The sequence below is a fragment of the Nymphaea colorata genome, chromosome 2 (assembly GCF_008831285.2).
Source record: "Nymphaea colorata isolate Beijing-Zhang1983 chromosome 2, ASM883128v2, whole genome shotgun sequence".
Classification (NCBI taxonomy): Eukaryota; Viridiplantae; Streptophyta; class Magnoliopsida; order Nymphaeales; family Nymphaeaceae; genus Nymphaea; species Nymphaea colorata.
Genome location: NC_045139.1, coordinates 20,169,798 through 20,186,625, shown reverse-complemented (window position 1 = coordinate 20,186,625; position 16,828 = coordinate 20,169,798). Strand labels below are relative to the sequence as shown.

Below are 16,828 nucleotides of genomic sequence, written 5' to 3'. Positions count from 1 at the left end.
TTCACAGTTGCCCTTTCCCCTTTACTGTCAGTCCCCACCGGACGTTTGGTCTGTCTGCTGATTGCGGGACAGTGGTGCCCATCCATCTTTCCTTTTTCCCCATTTTTCTTCGCTTTTTTCTCTCTTTTTCTTTTCTTTTTCTCTTTGTGCCCTCTTTGTTTTGCCGCGTCCATGCAATTCAACATACAACACTTGCTAGAAAAGGACTTCCTCATCTCTTGGCACCCTCCAGAAGCTACCGTTTCTCAGAGAGAGAGAGAGAGAGAGAGAGGCATGGTCGATCGCCATTCTCAGAAGACATCGGAATTTGCCTGGATCAAGCCTCTGATTCATCTTCTCCAATGGAATCAGTTTGTTCGTCTGGTGAGAGCGTGATGTCCTAATCTCGAAAGGTGTGATCGTAACCAGGGAATTTCGTTGCCCGACATACTACGAGAAGAAGACGAATCCAATCTGAGCCTCGCTGTCATCTTAATGCGCTCGACTTCACATGAAGAAGATAAGTGAGACATCGAATCTAAAGGTTGAGTACTCTTCTCTCACGTATAGCCCTTCCATTACAAAAGCTGAAATTTCGCGGTTACAACACTCGTAACTGCTGTCTCTGTTTTATATATATATATATATATATATATATATATATATATATATATATAAATATAACTATACAGAGAGAGAGAGTCCAGACAGTTTCACTGTGAAGGAGCAGAAATGGAAGTTCTGACGAAAGGTGCGGGAGCGATCATGGCCGCGTTCACTCTGATTCTTCTATTCCTCTCGCTACATGCGGGTACGTGCACGTAACCACCCTAGAACCCTGAGAGGATTAGTTAGAAAAAGCAAAATACCTGAAACTCTAGACTCTGGGGAAAGGCAAAGCCATGATTGCGTCTTCCTTCCCCCGGTTTCGCTCGATTACTCATTCTATTTTTTATCTTTCTCGCTCTTTTCTTTTTCTGGCTGTCGCCCACTGTGATCGTCCAGTATGGAAATGGCCTACTTTCGTCTGTCTCCCTGTTTACATTCGTTAGTTAGGTTCTGCTCACTGTGTCTCGCTCTTAATTGTTTATACATAATACAGCGAGCAGGGGTCAGCAGCACGGCAAGGACATGGACCCACGACCAGGTATCCTCCCGCTTGCTTCCAACGCTTCCAACCGAAAGCTGCTGGTTGCTGGTAGGCTAACTTTTCTTCTTCTTCTTCAAGTTCAAGATTGCCATTTTTTAGCATATTGAATTCAGTTGGGATCCACAGCGAATTGCATTTTTCTAATGCATTTTGTTGTCTCGAGCGCCTCACAAAATCATGAAGGTGCCGATTGAGTAAAGAAGGATAAATGCTAACGTCTTGTATTGGAAACTATTGCCGAAAAGCTATTTTTTTTAGAAAGTGAAGTTTGCACCATTTCTCATTCATTTAATTAGCATTTATGGTATTCTTATCCGAAATTTATTCCTTTCGTAATCTAAATGTGCAAAGTGCGGGCAGCTCGAGTGGAATTAATGCTCTATTACTGTGGCATTATAATGCAATCCCTTAAAAAGGTGCTGTGTATAATTCAATAGGAATGCGTTACCAATTAATTAAAGGCAAATTAAGCACATGGAACGCGTGCCTCTGTTTCTTTTTAAATTTTATTTTAGCATCTTTATTCTAGGTTTGGAAATTAATATATATATATATATTCCATTGTGGATGTGGCCATCTTTATATTTTCATATTTATCGTTGGAAGGATTATTAGTTTAACTAATGTTCTTTTGGAATATAAGATTATTCTCGGTTTTGTTCTCAAATTGCGCCCACAATTAGCATCAATAAGTGATGTTGGTTCAGGTGTAGAAGGAGAAGAGGCGCAGGAGGAGGGAGGAGCAGAATTCAAGCCATACCGAATTGGGGACGTGTGCTCCGAGCAGGACGTCGCGCTTCATCAAGCAGCCACGACGCCTTTGCCCAGCGGGATTCCGACGTACACCGTCCGGATCATCAACGTCTGCGTCACCGGTTGCTCCATCTCCGACGTTCACCTTGCCTGCGGCTGGTTCAGCACCGCCCGTTCCATCAACCCCGCCATCTTCCGCCGCCTCCGCTACAACGACTGCCTCATTAACGACGGCAAGCCCATCCCCACCGGAGGCAGCGTCTCCTTCCAGTACGCCAACACCTTCCCTTACACCCTTTCCGTCTCCTCCGCCACCTGCAACCCTTAAAACCGTTCTCTTGCCCTCGTCTTGGAGGAAATTAATTCGCACCAACGAGATCGCCTCTTGTCCACTTTCAGAGGCATGGTTCTCCACTCGCGTTTTTATGATGGGAAATTTCCTTTTTGAAGACTAGTTTCTTTTCTGTTTGTAATTAAAAAAGAAAGAGAGGAAATGCAATTTGAATTAGAACGAGCCAAGTCCGACTAAAAAAGATGATGAGTTCATAACTTCATTCAAGTTGTGGATCTAGTTTAAGAAATTAACGTGATCATATCATGATCTACGGCACTAGCGTGGTGCATAAAGCCAAACCAAGGACAAGGTGCATGTTCAACGTACCCGTTTGAGCTGGAAGCCAGATCTAACAATTCTCTTTTCCTTTTTCTAAGTTCAAAATCAGGTAGTGTATCACCACCATCCAGAGTTGGCAAACTCATTGGAAGCTGATCACCAACAAATCCAACCTTGAGTCAAGGTTTAACCCAACTCAGCCGGATTCAGCTCAACTTGGCCTTGACATGCTGGAATTGATTCTACTGCCATAATTTACTTTATGGTTATTTGAATACTCAATCAAGTTGGTGAATCAGCTTGCTGAGTCGAGAGTCAACTCACTAACCTAGTGGCTTGGTCATTTGCCGTCTAACTTAAGGTTTTTGAGCTATGCCATGATCTACCATGATGCTTGGCCAAAACCTGTCTTTACCGGTGACTTTGAATGCAGCGAACTGGCCCTGCCTTCGCCAAGTGGACGTTGATGATTTCCACTAAGTAACTCTCCTATTGATCGGCGGATGCCATAGGGTTTTCATAACAAGGTCAATTTGGAAATTTTAGGACGATGATAATGGAAATTAGGCACCAGGGTCACTGTGTCCGGTGGGTCTGGACGCAGCCCAAACCGTGGGTCTGAGAGGTCAGCTAAATACCAGGCCAGGGGAATTACTGGTGTCAATGTTTAGGCCACTTTGGGGAACATTTATGATGTCGACAGTTCGATTATTTAAGAATTTGTTGAATATAGTGTTTTAAAACGCTAAAGACGCAATGCAAGCAACTCCGCAGGGAATTGGACCATAAAAAGGGAGGGTAAGACTTCAACATCTGCCCGCGAGTCTTGCAATAAAGAAGACAAAAACCGATTTTTTTAGTAAAGAGCTTGCATTTTCTGGATTTCGTTAAGGATTCGTCCAAAAATTGGATATCTAGAAAGGTTGGCCTTCTTACCTGCATGTGAGGAGGCTAGCTAGTTATAGGATGTTCATATGAGAGGGAGAGAGAGAGAGATTTCAGCGAAGAAGATGAAAGGTTACTGATAGAGAATTAACGGCTTGTTTGGTTGAAGGGAAAAGGAGGAAAGAGAGATTGAGCAATCCCTCATTTGTTTGGTTGGCTAATTAGAAAAGAGAAAAAGAGAGAGAAATGAAGAAAGTGTTTAGATGCGAGGGGAGGAAAATGAAAGGAAAGAAAAGGGAGGGATTGTGTAGAAAAGGGAGGGATTGTGTAATGTAAATGCAATCCCTCTCAAATCCGATTGGAAAGGAAAGAAAAGGAAGAGAAGAAGAAGAGTCTTTTATTCCCATACTACCCCTCCCTTTCCTTTCTATCCAAACAAGCTTTTAAATCACCTCTTTCCTTTCCATTCATTTTCTTTCCTTACCCTTTCTCTTCCCTTCCCTTTCCTTTTCCTCCCTTCCTTTCCCTCCAACTAAACAAAGCGTAAAAGTACAATGGAGCAGGTTTAGCCAGAGGCCTTTAATATGCCAAGCGATTTTGGTAGAGATGAAACAGCGTGACTGGATATCCATGGGCATGGATGACAGAGGCATGATTGTTCCACTCAACCCAGAGTTTCCAGCACCAAGCCGTAATTAGTGAACTCCTCCATTAGCAACATCACTTGGTACTTCGCATTAGAAAGAGATATTAAAAACAGAAAAATGCTAAGAGCTATGTTGTTATTGTTTCACAAAGCAAGGATGTAGTGAATAATGAGGAACATAAAGACTTGTGTACCAAAAACACCACGCCCTCACTAAATGTTGGACAGAAAAATGCGAAGAACAAGTTGTTCCTGTGTTCTCCAGGAACACACTTTTGCATTCTTTACGAAATCTACCCATGGAACGCACAGGAGGCGTTTTTTGTTTTAATGGAAACCCATTGTTTTCCTCCTTTGGTTTGTAGGCATTGCTTTCATCTTACCCCACTCTGCCGGTTGCCATAGCTCGCCCTCGAGTCTCCCACTCCTTGTGCACCAAGTGTATAACGATGAAAATGTCCCCTGTCAGAAGGAAGCGAAATCTTTTTATAATGACAAAAAGAGGTATTAAAAAAGTTAAAACACTAAAAATGACATTTTTTTTTTGAAAATTTCCAAAATACCCTAACTTCCCCCTTTCTTTTTAGGGTGCATATTTGTTGGGGGCATAGGGTGGTGCACACTACTCACTCTGATCGTGTCTCCCCCTACGTTTCTCCCTTTATGTGAAAGAGGCATTAAAAAAGTTATTACACTAAAAATGACTTTCTTTTTTGAAAATTTTTAAAATACCCTAACTTCTACTGGAGTGCATATTTGTTGGGTGCATAGGTTGGTGCACGCTACTCATCTCCTCGTGTCTCCCCTTATGTGCATTGGTTCGTCTCCATATGTATTTCTCTCTACCCCTCACATGTGCAAGTCACAATCTATACTTGCTGAGAGATCATTTTGGACAACATAGAGAGGACGTCCTGCGACACTGTTGTTGTTGTTGTTCTGTCTATCATATTAGTGGCTTTGTCCAACATTTATCTCTCATATGTCTATTCTATCTATCCTGTCTATTTTGTTTGATGTTTGTTTTTTGTTGTTTCTATTTTCTCTATTCCATCGAGTGTTTGTGTCATGTAATGTTCATTCTATCTATCTTGTCTATTCTATCCTATGTTTGCTTTTTGTTTGTCTATTCCATTTTTTAGTACTTTTTAGTACTTTGTCATATTGTCAACAGATTTGTCACAAAAAACGCGAACAAAACGTGAAAAACAAGTCAGCGGTATAAAACGTGAAAAAACACATTTTTTTTTAAATGCCAAAAATAAAAAACACGAATAAAATGGGTATAATATGTGTATAATACATGTATTATATGGGATACATGTATAATATACATATAATACGGGTATTATACTTGTTTTTTTAGTACTTTGTCATATTGTCAACAGATTTGTCACAAAAAACGCGAACAAAACGTGAAAAACAAGTCAGCGGTATAAAACGTGAAAAAACACATTTTTTTTTAAATGCCAAAAATAAAAAACACGAATAAAATGGGTATAATATGTGTATAATACATGTATTATATGGGATACATGTATAATATACATATAATACGGGTATTATACTTGTTTTCTCATTTTTTCGTATTTTTTAATAATTTTCAGGGTTTATTAAATGTTTTAAATTTTTTAAAAATTCACCAAGATTTTCCCGAGATATACAACTTTGCCCTATTATGCCCGAGAAATAGCGTCATGTCACCAGCAAAGTGAACCATAAGTCCTCACCGTCCGTACATTTTTTTTGTGACCATGATATATATATGTTGTTCATACATTTTATAGAAGAATAGTGCATGCATAGTTTATTAAGAAGACCACAAAGGGAAAACCATGGTGTCAATTGGTCCTGAAACCACCATTGGCCATACCAATACTTAAATTCCATGCATCTTTTTCTCTGTGGTTGAGGCCAGAAGCAAGGCTGGGGAGATCAACTCCAGGACTGCTTTTCTCATGACGGGGGTGTGTTTTTTGGGCTCAGACCACCTTCCCTTATGTCCCTGCAGATTTCCTCTCACAGCTGCTCAAATTCCCTGAATCCGTCATGGTGTAGGCAAACGTGAAAGTGACAAGCTGCACCTTCTGTGAGAAGAACAGTCCCAGAAGGAAATGACGGTACGTTGATTGCTTGTGGTCTGAACTAGAGATGACCTCAACACGGCTGCGTGTATAAACGCCTTCGTTTGCTTTTGCTTTATTTTGAACTCTTCTGCGCTGTCAAAATAGTGAGTGGTTGCGGTTCCCACTTTCAGCACCCCCTTCGTTTGAACCTGCTTGCCACTGTAAATGAGTTCCAAAATCGTCCCACCAGCCTTAATTGGAAAAATCCTGTAACAGCTGCCATCATTGAAAAATGCAATGGTTTTAGCTTTTTTCTCAATGGTCTCAAACACCAGAAAGCAATGTAACCCACCAATATGTAAAAGACTGCAAAGAAATCCAAATTAGTATGTATTTTTCAGAAACCATTATCAGAAAAACAGTGAGAACGTTGAACACTTTGTGGCTTAGCCCAAACCTGACCTATATGCTGCTGCCAGCCTAAAGATGTGAACAGTAGATTAAGCGTTATGACTTGTACATGGCAGGTACTTGGATCTCCCTTCTGTTGTTCCTGAGCTGCAAATATTGCATTACCGGATCCTGAGAGAGAAGGGGGTGGGGAAAGAGAGAGAGAGAGAGAGAGAGAGACTTTACCTTATTAAAAAACTGGTGATTGGTTGTTGAGTATTGGAGATGAGTCCGCCAGCAATCCTTTGATTGTAATTTTCCTAATCTGCCTGTGTGGAAAGAGGTAACAATGATGTGAAGTATGACTCCAGAGCATGGTCATCTACCACATCAACCTGGACATGTTCCAGCCATTTGCCGGCACTCTGTTCTGGAATTGTGGCATATTATCTTGCCAAGAGTGCTGGTCTGTACCTTCCCAGCATCCCTGGTATCTACCCTGGCCATGGTGGTGCCAGGACCAATTAACCATCAAAATAAATTAACTACATATGAAGAAATTAAAAGATAAAAGGGATGGATGGTTAAGAGCTTGGGAAAGTGAATATGAAAATTTGAGCTCAACCGTAAAAAAGACCTGCATGAGAAGGTGAGAAAGAAGTTGTCGGCATAACGAAGGCATTTGCATGAACATTTTCTCTACAACAAAACAAACATATGTGCATGCAGAAAAAAGCAGAAAACATCAGAAAAGAACATCATGAAATAAGCACAAAGGAAAAATAAGGAACCATCAAACACAAAACAGTGAATTGAAACCAATGAACACCATGCTTTGTCAAATTAGACATCAACTGTTTGAAGAAAACAAGTGTTCGTAACCCCTTCCCGTGAATAGGTGGGGTACCTCGCTTGAAGCAGCAAATTTGGAGTTTTACTTGAAAATAGATTTTAAAAGAAAGGGACCCACCCATCGGTTAGAGGATCAACTGTTTCTGCCGCCATTAAGTCAAGACTTTCTCAAGCTTGACAAGTTATTCCCTATATGCTTTTGCAAGGATTGAATTTTGAATTTTTTGTTCATTTTGAACAAAGACTTAGATTTGATTGTATTTGAAAATCTGGAGTTGTTTTGAGGATTATTGGACTAATCCAAGATTTTGGGTAAGTGAAATCGAATAACTTTGATTTGATTCAAAATTTGGAACTTCGAATTGGCATTTTGGTTCTTAATTGAAGGATTGAAGTTGTTTTTGAAGCTGAATTTTTGGAGTAAAAAATTGGATCTTGAAAACTTGGACTAGGAACGATGGGGTTTTAGGATTTTGAAAATACTTTGAATATAGGGATTTTTGAGACTTGATTGAAAATTTTTGGAGAAAAATTAGAACCCAAATTTGGCTTTGAAGCCAAAACAGAATTTGGAAAAGCTGGATTAGCTGATAGAAGTGTAGCTGGTTTTTTGTTTTTTTTTTAATAATCAAATCTTGGATATTAAAATTTTGGGCTTGGAATGGTTGGAACTTGAACAATTTAGAATTTTTGAAAAATATCTTTAGATTTGGAATTTAGAGATATGAACCTAGTGTTGGAAATATTAATGTATTGAGAGTTTTGAGAAACTTGATTTTATTTGGTTGGTCATGGTCCCAGAATGGAGTTTGAAAATTGGAAATTGGGACTCCAAGTCTAATTTTAGGGGAATTTTCTTGATTTGAAAAATTGGAATTTTGGTTTGATAATTTCAGCCTAGGTAATGAAAGTTTACTTGATTTTGAGTAGAATTTGGGATGAAAGTTATTTCAGTTTAGTTTTGATGAAAATCTAATTATGGAATTGATTTTTGAAAATCTTACCCTTGTAGTCATTTTGAAAATTTTGTGTTTTGACATCAAAATAAGTGAAGTACCCAAGTTTTTGTCATAATATGACTTGCTCACTGTAACGACTCCAACTTAGCTCACTTAGATCTTGGCGAAGGTGAGTGAGTGCATGCATGCATTTATAAACTACATGTACATCCATGCTTCACTCTCTTTCATTCCATGCATAACTTTATTGGATCTTACATAGACGTTAGTTCAGCCTGGAGGTGGGAAATTTAGGACGTTCCTCATGCCCATGCTTGATGTCAATAAATCTTTTATGGGTATGGTCCATGAGCATAGGTTTTGAAAATCTAAATTTTGAAAATTCATATAATTGCGGGACAAGTTGTGAGTTATTGAACAAATGCCAACTCATTTTGGTTAGAACGTAGGCAAAATAATTTTGTTTGATCAGAAACCCCACTTTTGAAAGTTTTAGGAATTGAGCTCTTGAGAAATTCTCTCTTTGGATAAAAAAATCTCATTTGTGAATTCCTCCAGGATGAAGCACTTTGAAATATTGATTTTGTGTTTTTAGTTTTCGAAATAGCTTGATTTTGGAAATACGTTTTGTAAAATTGGATTTCTTTTCTGGCCATCGACTTAACCAAAGTCCTTCTTTTGGATCTAAGGATTTCCTTTTAGAAACCAACTAGATTAGGCGTTTTGTTAATTGCTAGTTTTCGAAATCATAGGAATTTCTAAATTTTTTCAGAAATGCATAGATTGAAATAAGCTCGTTTCTATTGCTCTTTCCATTCACAAGATGGACTATACTCATGGCTTGGGTGGATCCACTTGTTGATGGAATTGGTTTGGTGAGACTATGGAGTTTTGATTTATTGCCTATTCATGGAGTAAGTTTATCATTCATGCTTCATTCATCTCTCTCTTTGCATACATCATTAAAACCATTCATCACATAGAAGAATGAGCCACATTTTCTTCCAAGCTATGGTGGCCTTTTCCTCACAATTTTGCACAAGTGGGACCCTTTGACCAGATTTTTGTTTATAGGATAGACTGAGTTTGAAAAATGCTATTTCCTGGTTTTCAAAGTAGAGCTTTGGTTTGGACTGGTTGCAAGGATTGCAGGAATGCAAGCTCATATAACCTTAACATATACATTTTGCGTGGCGACCCAGCTAGACATCATTCCCAACTTTTAAATTGAATCAAGAAAAACCCACCCCCACATGCCTTGGCCATTTTCATTCATCATTCATGCGGGGAAACTTGTATAGAGTACTCACCATTTTCCAGCAAGATTATATTTGAAATTGCCATACGTAATGCTATAGCATCTTAGGCACTAGAATAAAGGGGAAGTATGCCAAGAATTCAGTTTTTTAGGACGCCAATGGGGCTGTCGATTTGGGTGGAACCCCACCTACCTTGGTTGGGAATTTCTTGATTCAATGTTATCCATTTTGATGTGCATGGATCAAGCAAAACCACCATAAAGCATGGAGTAGGACTGATGAAATGAACGTGTAGCCACTCATAGCCAAATTTGGAATCGGCTGAGCTGAAGTTGGTTCAATATGCACCACGAATTTGGGTAAGGCGGACTATCATAAACCAGGGCCGTTGGGCTGGTTAGGAACTGGTGTATGGCGTCGTTTTTTTGTAAACTAGGGGTCGACCTAGCTTGTTACTGAAAAATAGCAGAGATAAGCCAATTAATTTGGGCATTGGTAGGCTGAGGATCTGTGTTTGAACCCTTGATTTAGGCTCAATAAAAGGTAGTGACAGCCTTACCATGGCTGCTGCAAAGAAGGCCATGGAGAAGGCAGTCTGGCCACGCCAGCAGCCAGTTTTTTAATGGCTGTTTGGCAGTACTGATTATATATATATATTTTTAGTAACAGCCATGCATCTTAATCCATTAATTGAAACAAAATGCAAGGAAAGGAGGCTGACTTGAGTCGGTGAAGAGGTTGAGGGGAGTGTGAGCTGGAGGCTAAGACGCTTGGTTTCGTGGAGCCAATATATCTCAAGCAAGAGATAAGAGTGCCTTGTTACAGTTTTCTATTCCAGCACTAGGTGGCTGAAATGAGGGCTGAGATGATTGGAGCTGAAGTTTTCGGGAATGCAGAAGGACGCCTAGAACAGGGCAGAACAGGGGATGTCAGGCTGGGCGGGGCGTGAGTACTAGAGAATGCTAGGCTGATGGTGCTCAGTTCAGGACGTTAGGCCTGAACTGGTCCTGGTCACCTTGGCTGCAGCTTGCTCGAATGGCATCTGGAATGAGCAGAGTCTGGTTGAGATATACGCTGATGACACTGTTATTTGAAACCAAGGAAGAGGCTTCGGCTGGACTCAACTTGAAGGCTGTGAGGTTTGAGGCATCAAGGTGGGAGACTCGAGCAGGTGAGGTCTTGGAGTGAGGCCCAATGGAGAAGACGTCTGGGCTGGATCGACTTGAGAATGACTAATTTGGTGAGGTGTGGGAGGAGAGCTTGGCTGGTGTCCACCACAATTAGAGCTGGATAACTCCACCTTTGTGGCTGCTTCTGGTAGGTAGAGAGAGAGATCTTTGGAATAATCTCAACTAACTGGACAAGGATCCCTTGCTGGTTTGCAAAGGGTTCAATGTATATGCACCAAATGAATTGGTGGTGTAATTTGAATGAATTTGTTGGAACCATGTGAAATCAAAGGGGAGGATCCACTTGATTTTGGCATGGGCAAGAAGGCACCATGCATGCAAGGTGTACCTCCTTCCTTGCCTTTCAATATCTTTATTTTTGTTAGCTTTTCCTTCTAGTTTAACTTGAAGAACAAGCAAGGAGGCATGCTGGTCTCTTCTCCACATTTTTAAGGAGGGGAGCCAACTAGAAATGAGCTGATTCTGACCCGTTCTTGTTTTGGTTTCCAAAGAATAAATGAAAGGGAGAGGGGAAGACACCATTCATGGCTATCCCCTCTTGTTCTAACTTGACTTTTTCTGGCTTCAGGCCTTCTAACTCTGATTTGAATGGCATGCCCAGGTGGGCTGCCTTAATTTTTTTCAGATCTTTATTTGATCTCCTTCATTTCAAATGAGGGGAAGGGGAGCACTCTTGATTTCAATCTGCTTCCTTAGGCTTTGATTTTTTTTAAGAAAGGTTCAAAAGAAAACACCTTATTCTTAGATGCCCCTTTAAATTTTTTTTTTTCAAAATGTTATCTTCCTTGAGTTGATCCATTCAGAAAACGTTGGAAGTGAAAAGAGCAAGCTTGTTTGGACGACTCTTAACTTGATATATACAAAATTGATCTAGATCAACATCGATCTAGTCTTGGGCAAATTCTTGATTTGCCCAAAAATTGGCTCGGCCTTAGCATGCAGAGGTGCATCTTTCTCTTGAGCTTCCGTTAAAGAGCTTAAGATGGGTACACTGTCCTCGAATGGCTTCTGGTCATTCTAAATGGAGAAAATCAGCTTCGTTGGGGCTGAGCCGAGTTGGTTGGCCATCAAGATGCTATTAAACCATTCTTGCATATCTAACATTTTAAATTTGGATTTTTAGTTTCTTAGAAAGAGTCAATTTCTGAATTGACTTCAAGATAATTAAAGAAAACTAGGCAGTCCTCATTCTGGGACTGTTCATAGATTGTTTTCCTTTGGTTGGGTCTTCCACAAAAAACTCTAAGGAAGGGGATAGAGAGAGAGAGAGAGAGTCACACCAATGATCTTCTCTCATTGCATTGAAATAGAATTAAGAAAGGATTTTAATTCTCACTAATGAGAATTCTTAATTTTGATTGTGAAAAATTTAGCCTTTGGACCTCGATTTGGATCGATCTCAAAGTTTTAATTTTGGCTCTAATCGAATTTGAAATCTCGTTAACTGTAAACTAAACTTGCAAGTGAATCGTAGACTCAAGTCTATTGGATTGGGTGGATATCGAATTTGGTCAGAATTAGTTTATGAAATTTTTCAAAATTGACATTGTGAAAAATTTAGGGTGTAAGCATATGACCTTTTGGCTGCTAAGCAAGTTAGAGACTTTGCTTAGCAACAAAGACATGTGTGTCAAATTTTTGCAAATTTTTGTAAATTAACTTGAAAGTTCGCCCATTGGCATTGAGTATCGGCTGTCTTTTTGTGAAGAGAAATACCTGGGGCAAGAGTTTCCATATGTAGTCTTTTCCGCCATGTCATATGAAACGTTGTAGAAGAATTGACATTGATTAGAGAAATCTTGTAACTGCGGGAATCTTTCACATGTGATGCTCAGAGGACTTAGTCCTTCATGCCTTTTCTGTTTCTTGCCTTGCTTTGCTTTCGCTTTTTTGGTTTTACCTTTGGAATTTTGATTTAATTACAATCCACCCTTCTCTTCTGAGAGGAATACCTCACCACCCAAAAGCTACCATGGAGTTCTACCACTTTAGTGGCTTCCAGTAGTTTGCTTTGTGCAACGTCATGACTATTGGGCTTTCTACTGAACTATTTTAGAGAGTTTTGAGTTCATAGCTCACTAACCAGTTGGCCTTAAGGTACCAAGTGTAAAATACCCCTTAAACTTACTTTCTTTACTTCAAAAGGCTTTAGGAGGCCTGATGTAAGCAAACATGTTGGCTCTTGGATTCCATCTTTTTGCAATTGCATGGACCAAATTGCTGTTGATAGATTGCGTTGCCAAGCTGACTGCCTTTTCCAGCCCACAATTCTCTAAGTAACTTGGAAACATACAATTTGAAGGTGGGGTACCAAAAAAAGTACCATTGTGGTGTGCAGACTCCAATTGGTATAGTTTGAAGCCCAGATTGGCTTTGCCATTCACCAAAGAGAATGTGATCAAAGGGAAAGAAACTGTTTCAGTATGAAGAGTCCATCTAGACACAACAAAGTTGACTCTATCTGGTATTTGACGGGATTGATACAAGACAAGATGAAATCCTTGTTCACTTGGTGTGAAGATGGAAACAAACAATCGTTTCCTAGAATTCTATTGTTTTGAAAATAGTTTTGGGTCATTAACGGGCCTGAATTGTTGTCATACCAAATGGAATTGACCCTTTTCAGGTCCATTTATGGTTTGGGGATCTCCATTTCTCTTTGTTCACCTATAGACATACCAGGAACTATTGTTTGTTTCGGTGCTAATGGGGAGCCTTTTTAGTCCAATTAGGTGGTTCAGTAGTAAAGCTACATTTAGACTGGGTTCCAGAAATAGACTGATAACATGATTATCAAGACTTCATAAGAAAGAGGAGTTTGAAAACTTTGAACACAGAAATAGATATCTTTATTGCATACATTCCTATGAGATGCGTTTTGAAACTTAGAGAGTAAACATCGGCCTCATACAGTCCCTAGATTGAGGAGGGGAAGGATCAGGATTAAGGAAGCATGCTTTTTCTCCTCAACTGGTCTTAGCTGCATAGAATCATGTATGATGCCGGTAGGTGTGGTTATGAAGGCTTCATGCAATTGAGATATGGCATTTCTTTAGAAAATAATATGTGCTTAAGAAACTTAACAGATAATGATGGGTCCCATTGGGTGTTTCATCTATTCGCACCCTCTTCCCGCGATTAGGAAGGGAGGTGCATGCGAAGCAGTAAAATTAATGTTTTGCTTGAAAATTTATTTAGGAGAAAGGGATCCACCCATCAATACGAGGATCAACCATTCATGCCACCATTAATTGACATAATCGATCCAAGATCTAGATTTTCTCAAGCTTGACAAGTTATTTTCACTAGATGCTTATGCAAGGATAAAAATTTAAATTTTTGGAGTTCATTTTTAACAAAGACTTGGATTTCATTGTATTTGAAAATCTAGAGTACATTTTGGGTAATTGAAATCTAATAACTTTGATTCAATTAAAAGTTTAGGACTTTCAATTGGGAATTTGGTTTTTGATTGGGGGATTGAAGTTTCTCTTGAAACTGAATTTCAGAGTTGGAAATTGGATCTTAAAAATTTGGACTAGGAATGATGGGGTCTTAGGATGTTGAAAATAGTTTGGACTTGGGGATTTTTGAGACTTGAATGAAAATTTTTGGAGAAAACTAGGAACCAAAATCTGGTTCTGTAGCCGAAACTGAATTTGGAAAAGTTGGATTAGATAGTTGAATCTTGGAGATTGAAATTTTGGGCTCAGAATGGACGGAACACAACCAATTCAAAAATTTTGAAAATATCTTTAGATTCGGAATTTTGAGATTTGAGTCTAATTCTTTGCAACCCCAAAAATATTTTTGTTTTGAAGTGCTTCAGAAAAATAAGGTTTTATTTTGAAATGAGAGAGAAAGAGACTCACCCGTTGGTATGAGGATTGACCCTTCTCAGCACCTTTGCCGGGGGTAACCAATCCAAGTGCTATGCTTATTCTTGATGCATTTCATTTTTACTTAAACATCTTTTCATTCTAAATGAGGTGTGGTGCTTGAGAAAATATTGAAAATTTGTTGTTTCAAAATTTTGAAAAAGTATTAAAGAATCACTTAAGAATATAAAACACTTCGGTTTGAGAAATCATTACAAATATCATTTGGAAACCATTGAAGATCACTTTTGAAGTCGATTTAATGTTGTCTTAAGAAATTAAGTAGGTTTGAGACTTTGCTCTAATTCGGTTACTACCTAGCTAGAGCTCCATCTTATCTTGCTTAAGTTATTTTAGAGAAGTACTTGTGATCATTCATGACTTTCACAAGTGAAAGTAAATGCATGAATGCATTGACCTTACATGATTATAAGTAAAACACTCATTTTTGCTTAAACATCTTTTCATTTTAAATGCGGTGTGGTGTTTGTGAAAATATTGAAAATTTGATGTTTCAAAATTTTGAAAAAGTTTTGAAAAATCATTTGAGAGTGTAAAACACTTTGGTTTCGAAAAACTTAACAAATATCATTTGGAAATTGTAGAAGATCACTTTTGAAGTTGGTTTAGTGTTATCTTAAGAAATTAAGTAGGTTTGAGACTTTGCTATAATTCGGTTACTACCTAGCTAGAGCTCTATCTCATCTTGTTTAAGTTCTTTTAAAGAGGTGATCTTAATCATTCATGACTTTCACAAGTGAATGTGAATACATGAATGCATTGCCTTATATGATTAGAAACAAATCACTCATTCCTACCATAACATTCATCTAAAAGCATTCTTAACACTGCATACATTTAAGTTTTTCATTTTTATTTATATAATTATCATAAATATTTTATGAAAAGAGAAAAATTTTTGAAAATGGAATGAGGTTATAGACCATCAACCATGATTTCAATATTGGGTCATTACTTGAATTTTGGTCATGGAAAAATCGACAAATGAGAAACTAAAACTTTAGATCTTGGAAGAAAAATATTTAAAAAAATGGAAAAGAATAAAGACTTTAATACAAGAGGAGTAGAGAGAAAGAGAAAAAGAGAAAAAGAAAGAGAAAGTGATTTTGAAAATTACAAAATAAAAGATTTAAAAAGAGAGAAAATATACATATTTCTATACGTACTTATATATATATATATATATATATATATATATATATATATATATATATATATATATATATATATATATATATATATATACATATATACATATATATGCATACATATATATATATATATATATTATGTATATGAAAGCTTGTGGAAAGGAAGTATTAACTTGAATGGAGAAGGAAAAGAAGATTATAGAGAGAGAGAGAGATATTTAAAGGAGAGATTTTAGAAAGAGAAAGAGAGAGATTTTAGGGAGAGAGAGAGAGAAAGTGGAAACACGTATATATTTATGTATATATGTACGTATATGAGAATTTGTAAAAGAATATGTTAACTCAGAAGCTAGAGAGAAACTTAGGCTCATGCAAGAGCCTAAGCTAAGTCTCCAAGGCCTATTGAAGAGGGTTTTCTTTTAAAAATAAAATTGGAAAACACAGTTCTAAATAAATTTGTACGTGAGCATAAAACCATATTTATTACAAAGAAATCTATTTCTCACACCATTGGCTATGAAAGAAAATCAAACACACATGAAATGGAGAACAACTTAAGAAAGCACTCTTGGGGTTCCTAATAGGTTGATTAAGAGATAAGCTAAACGTGGGAATTTCATGAAGATGTATTTTAACATGTACATATTCGTAAAGGGTTTTTCTCGAGTTGGACAAATCCCAACTTCAAAAATCAACATAATAATGAAGAAATTCCAACCCAAACACTCAATTCTCGTTGTGCATTTACTCATTAATTAAGAAAAATTAATGCATCATCCATGAACATTATCTCAAACATAAATGATGAATAAAGCAATATAACAAACATGTTTTTGAAAATAAATGAAGAAATATAATTTATTTTGCTTTGCTCATACTCCCGGTGTTCTCAAGATTAGCTCTTGATTCCGGATAGGAAATCTTTAGAGCTTTCTTGCACGTCCATAGGGAGGTAGCAAGAGAAAATGAAAATAAATAAAAACAAGAGGAGAACTACAAGCCTCTAATATAGATGTTTTTAAGAATGAGTCTCCTT

At 38.0% G+C, this 16,828-nt stretch overlaps 1 protein-coding gene across 2 annotated transcripts; it reads left to right on the top strand.

Annotated features, from left to right (window-relative positions):
• Nucleotides 1-306: 306 nt before the first annotated feature.
• LOC116248987 (TPD1 protein homolog 1-like) lies at nucleotides 307-2,246 on the top strand. Of its 2 annotated transcripts, XM_031622059.2 has the most exons (4): nucleotides 307-523; nucleotides 672-790; nucleotides 1,082-1,177; nucleotides 1,837-2,246. In XM_031622059.2, the coding sequence occupies exons 2-4, from the start codon at nucleotides 712-714 to the stop codon at nucleotides 2,208-2,210; spliced, it is 549 nt and encodes a 182-aa protein (XP_031477919.1). In that variant the 5' UTR covers nucleotides 307-523; nucleotides 672-711; the 3' UTR covers nucleotides 2,211-2,246. The 2 variants fall into 2 exon arrangements, with proteins under 2 accessions (XP_031477919.1, XP_031477921.1); XM_031622061.2 differs by lacking the exon at nucleotides 672-790.
• The last annotated feature ends 14,582 nt before the right edge of the window (nucleotides 2,247-16,828 follow it).

What these genes read in the sequence shown, in the direction of transcription:
- LOC116248987 (XM_031622059.2), top strand. Translation starts at nt 712, where the DNA reads ATGGAAGTTCTGACGAAAGGTGCGGGAGCGATCATGGCCGCGTTCACT. An exon ending in ATTCCTCTCGCTACATGCGG is followed by an intron (nt 791 to 1,081) that starts GTACGTGCACGT and finishes TACATAATACAG; the next exon opens with CGAGCAGGGGTCAGCAGCAC. An exon ending in CCGAAAGCTGCTGGTTGCTG is followed by an intron (nt 1,178 to 1,836) that starts GTAGGCTAACTT and finishes ATGTTGGTTCAG; the next exon opens with GTGTAGAAGGAGAAGAGGCG.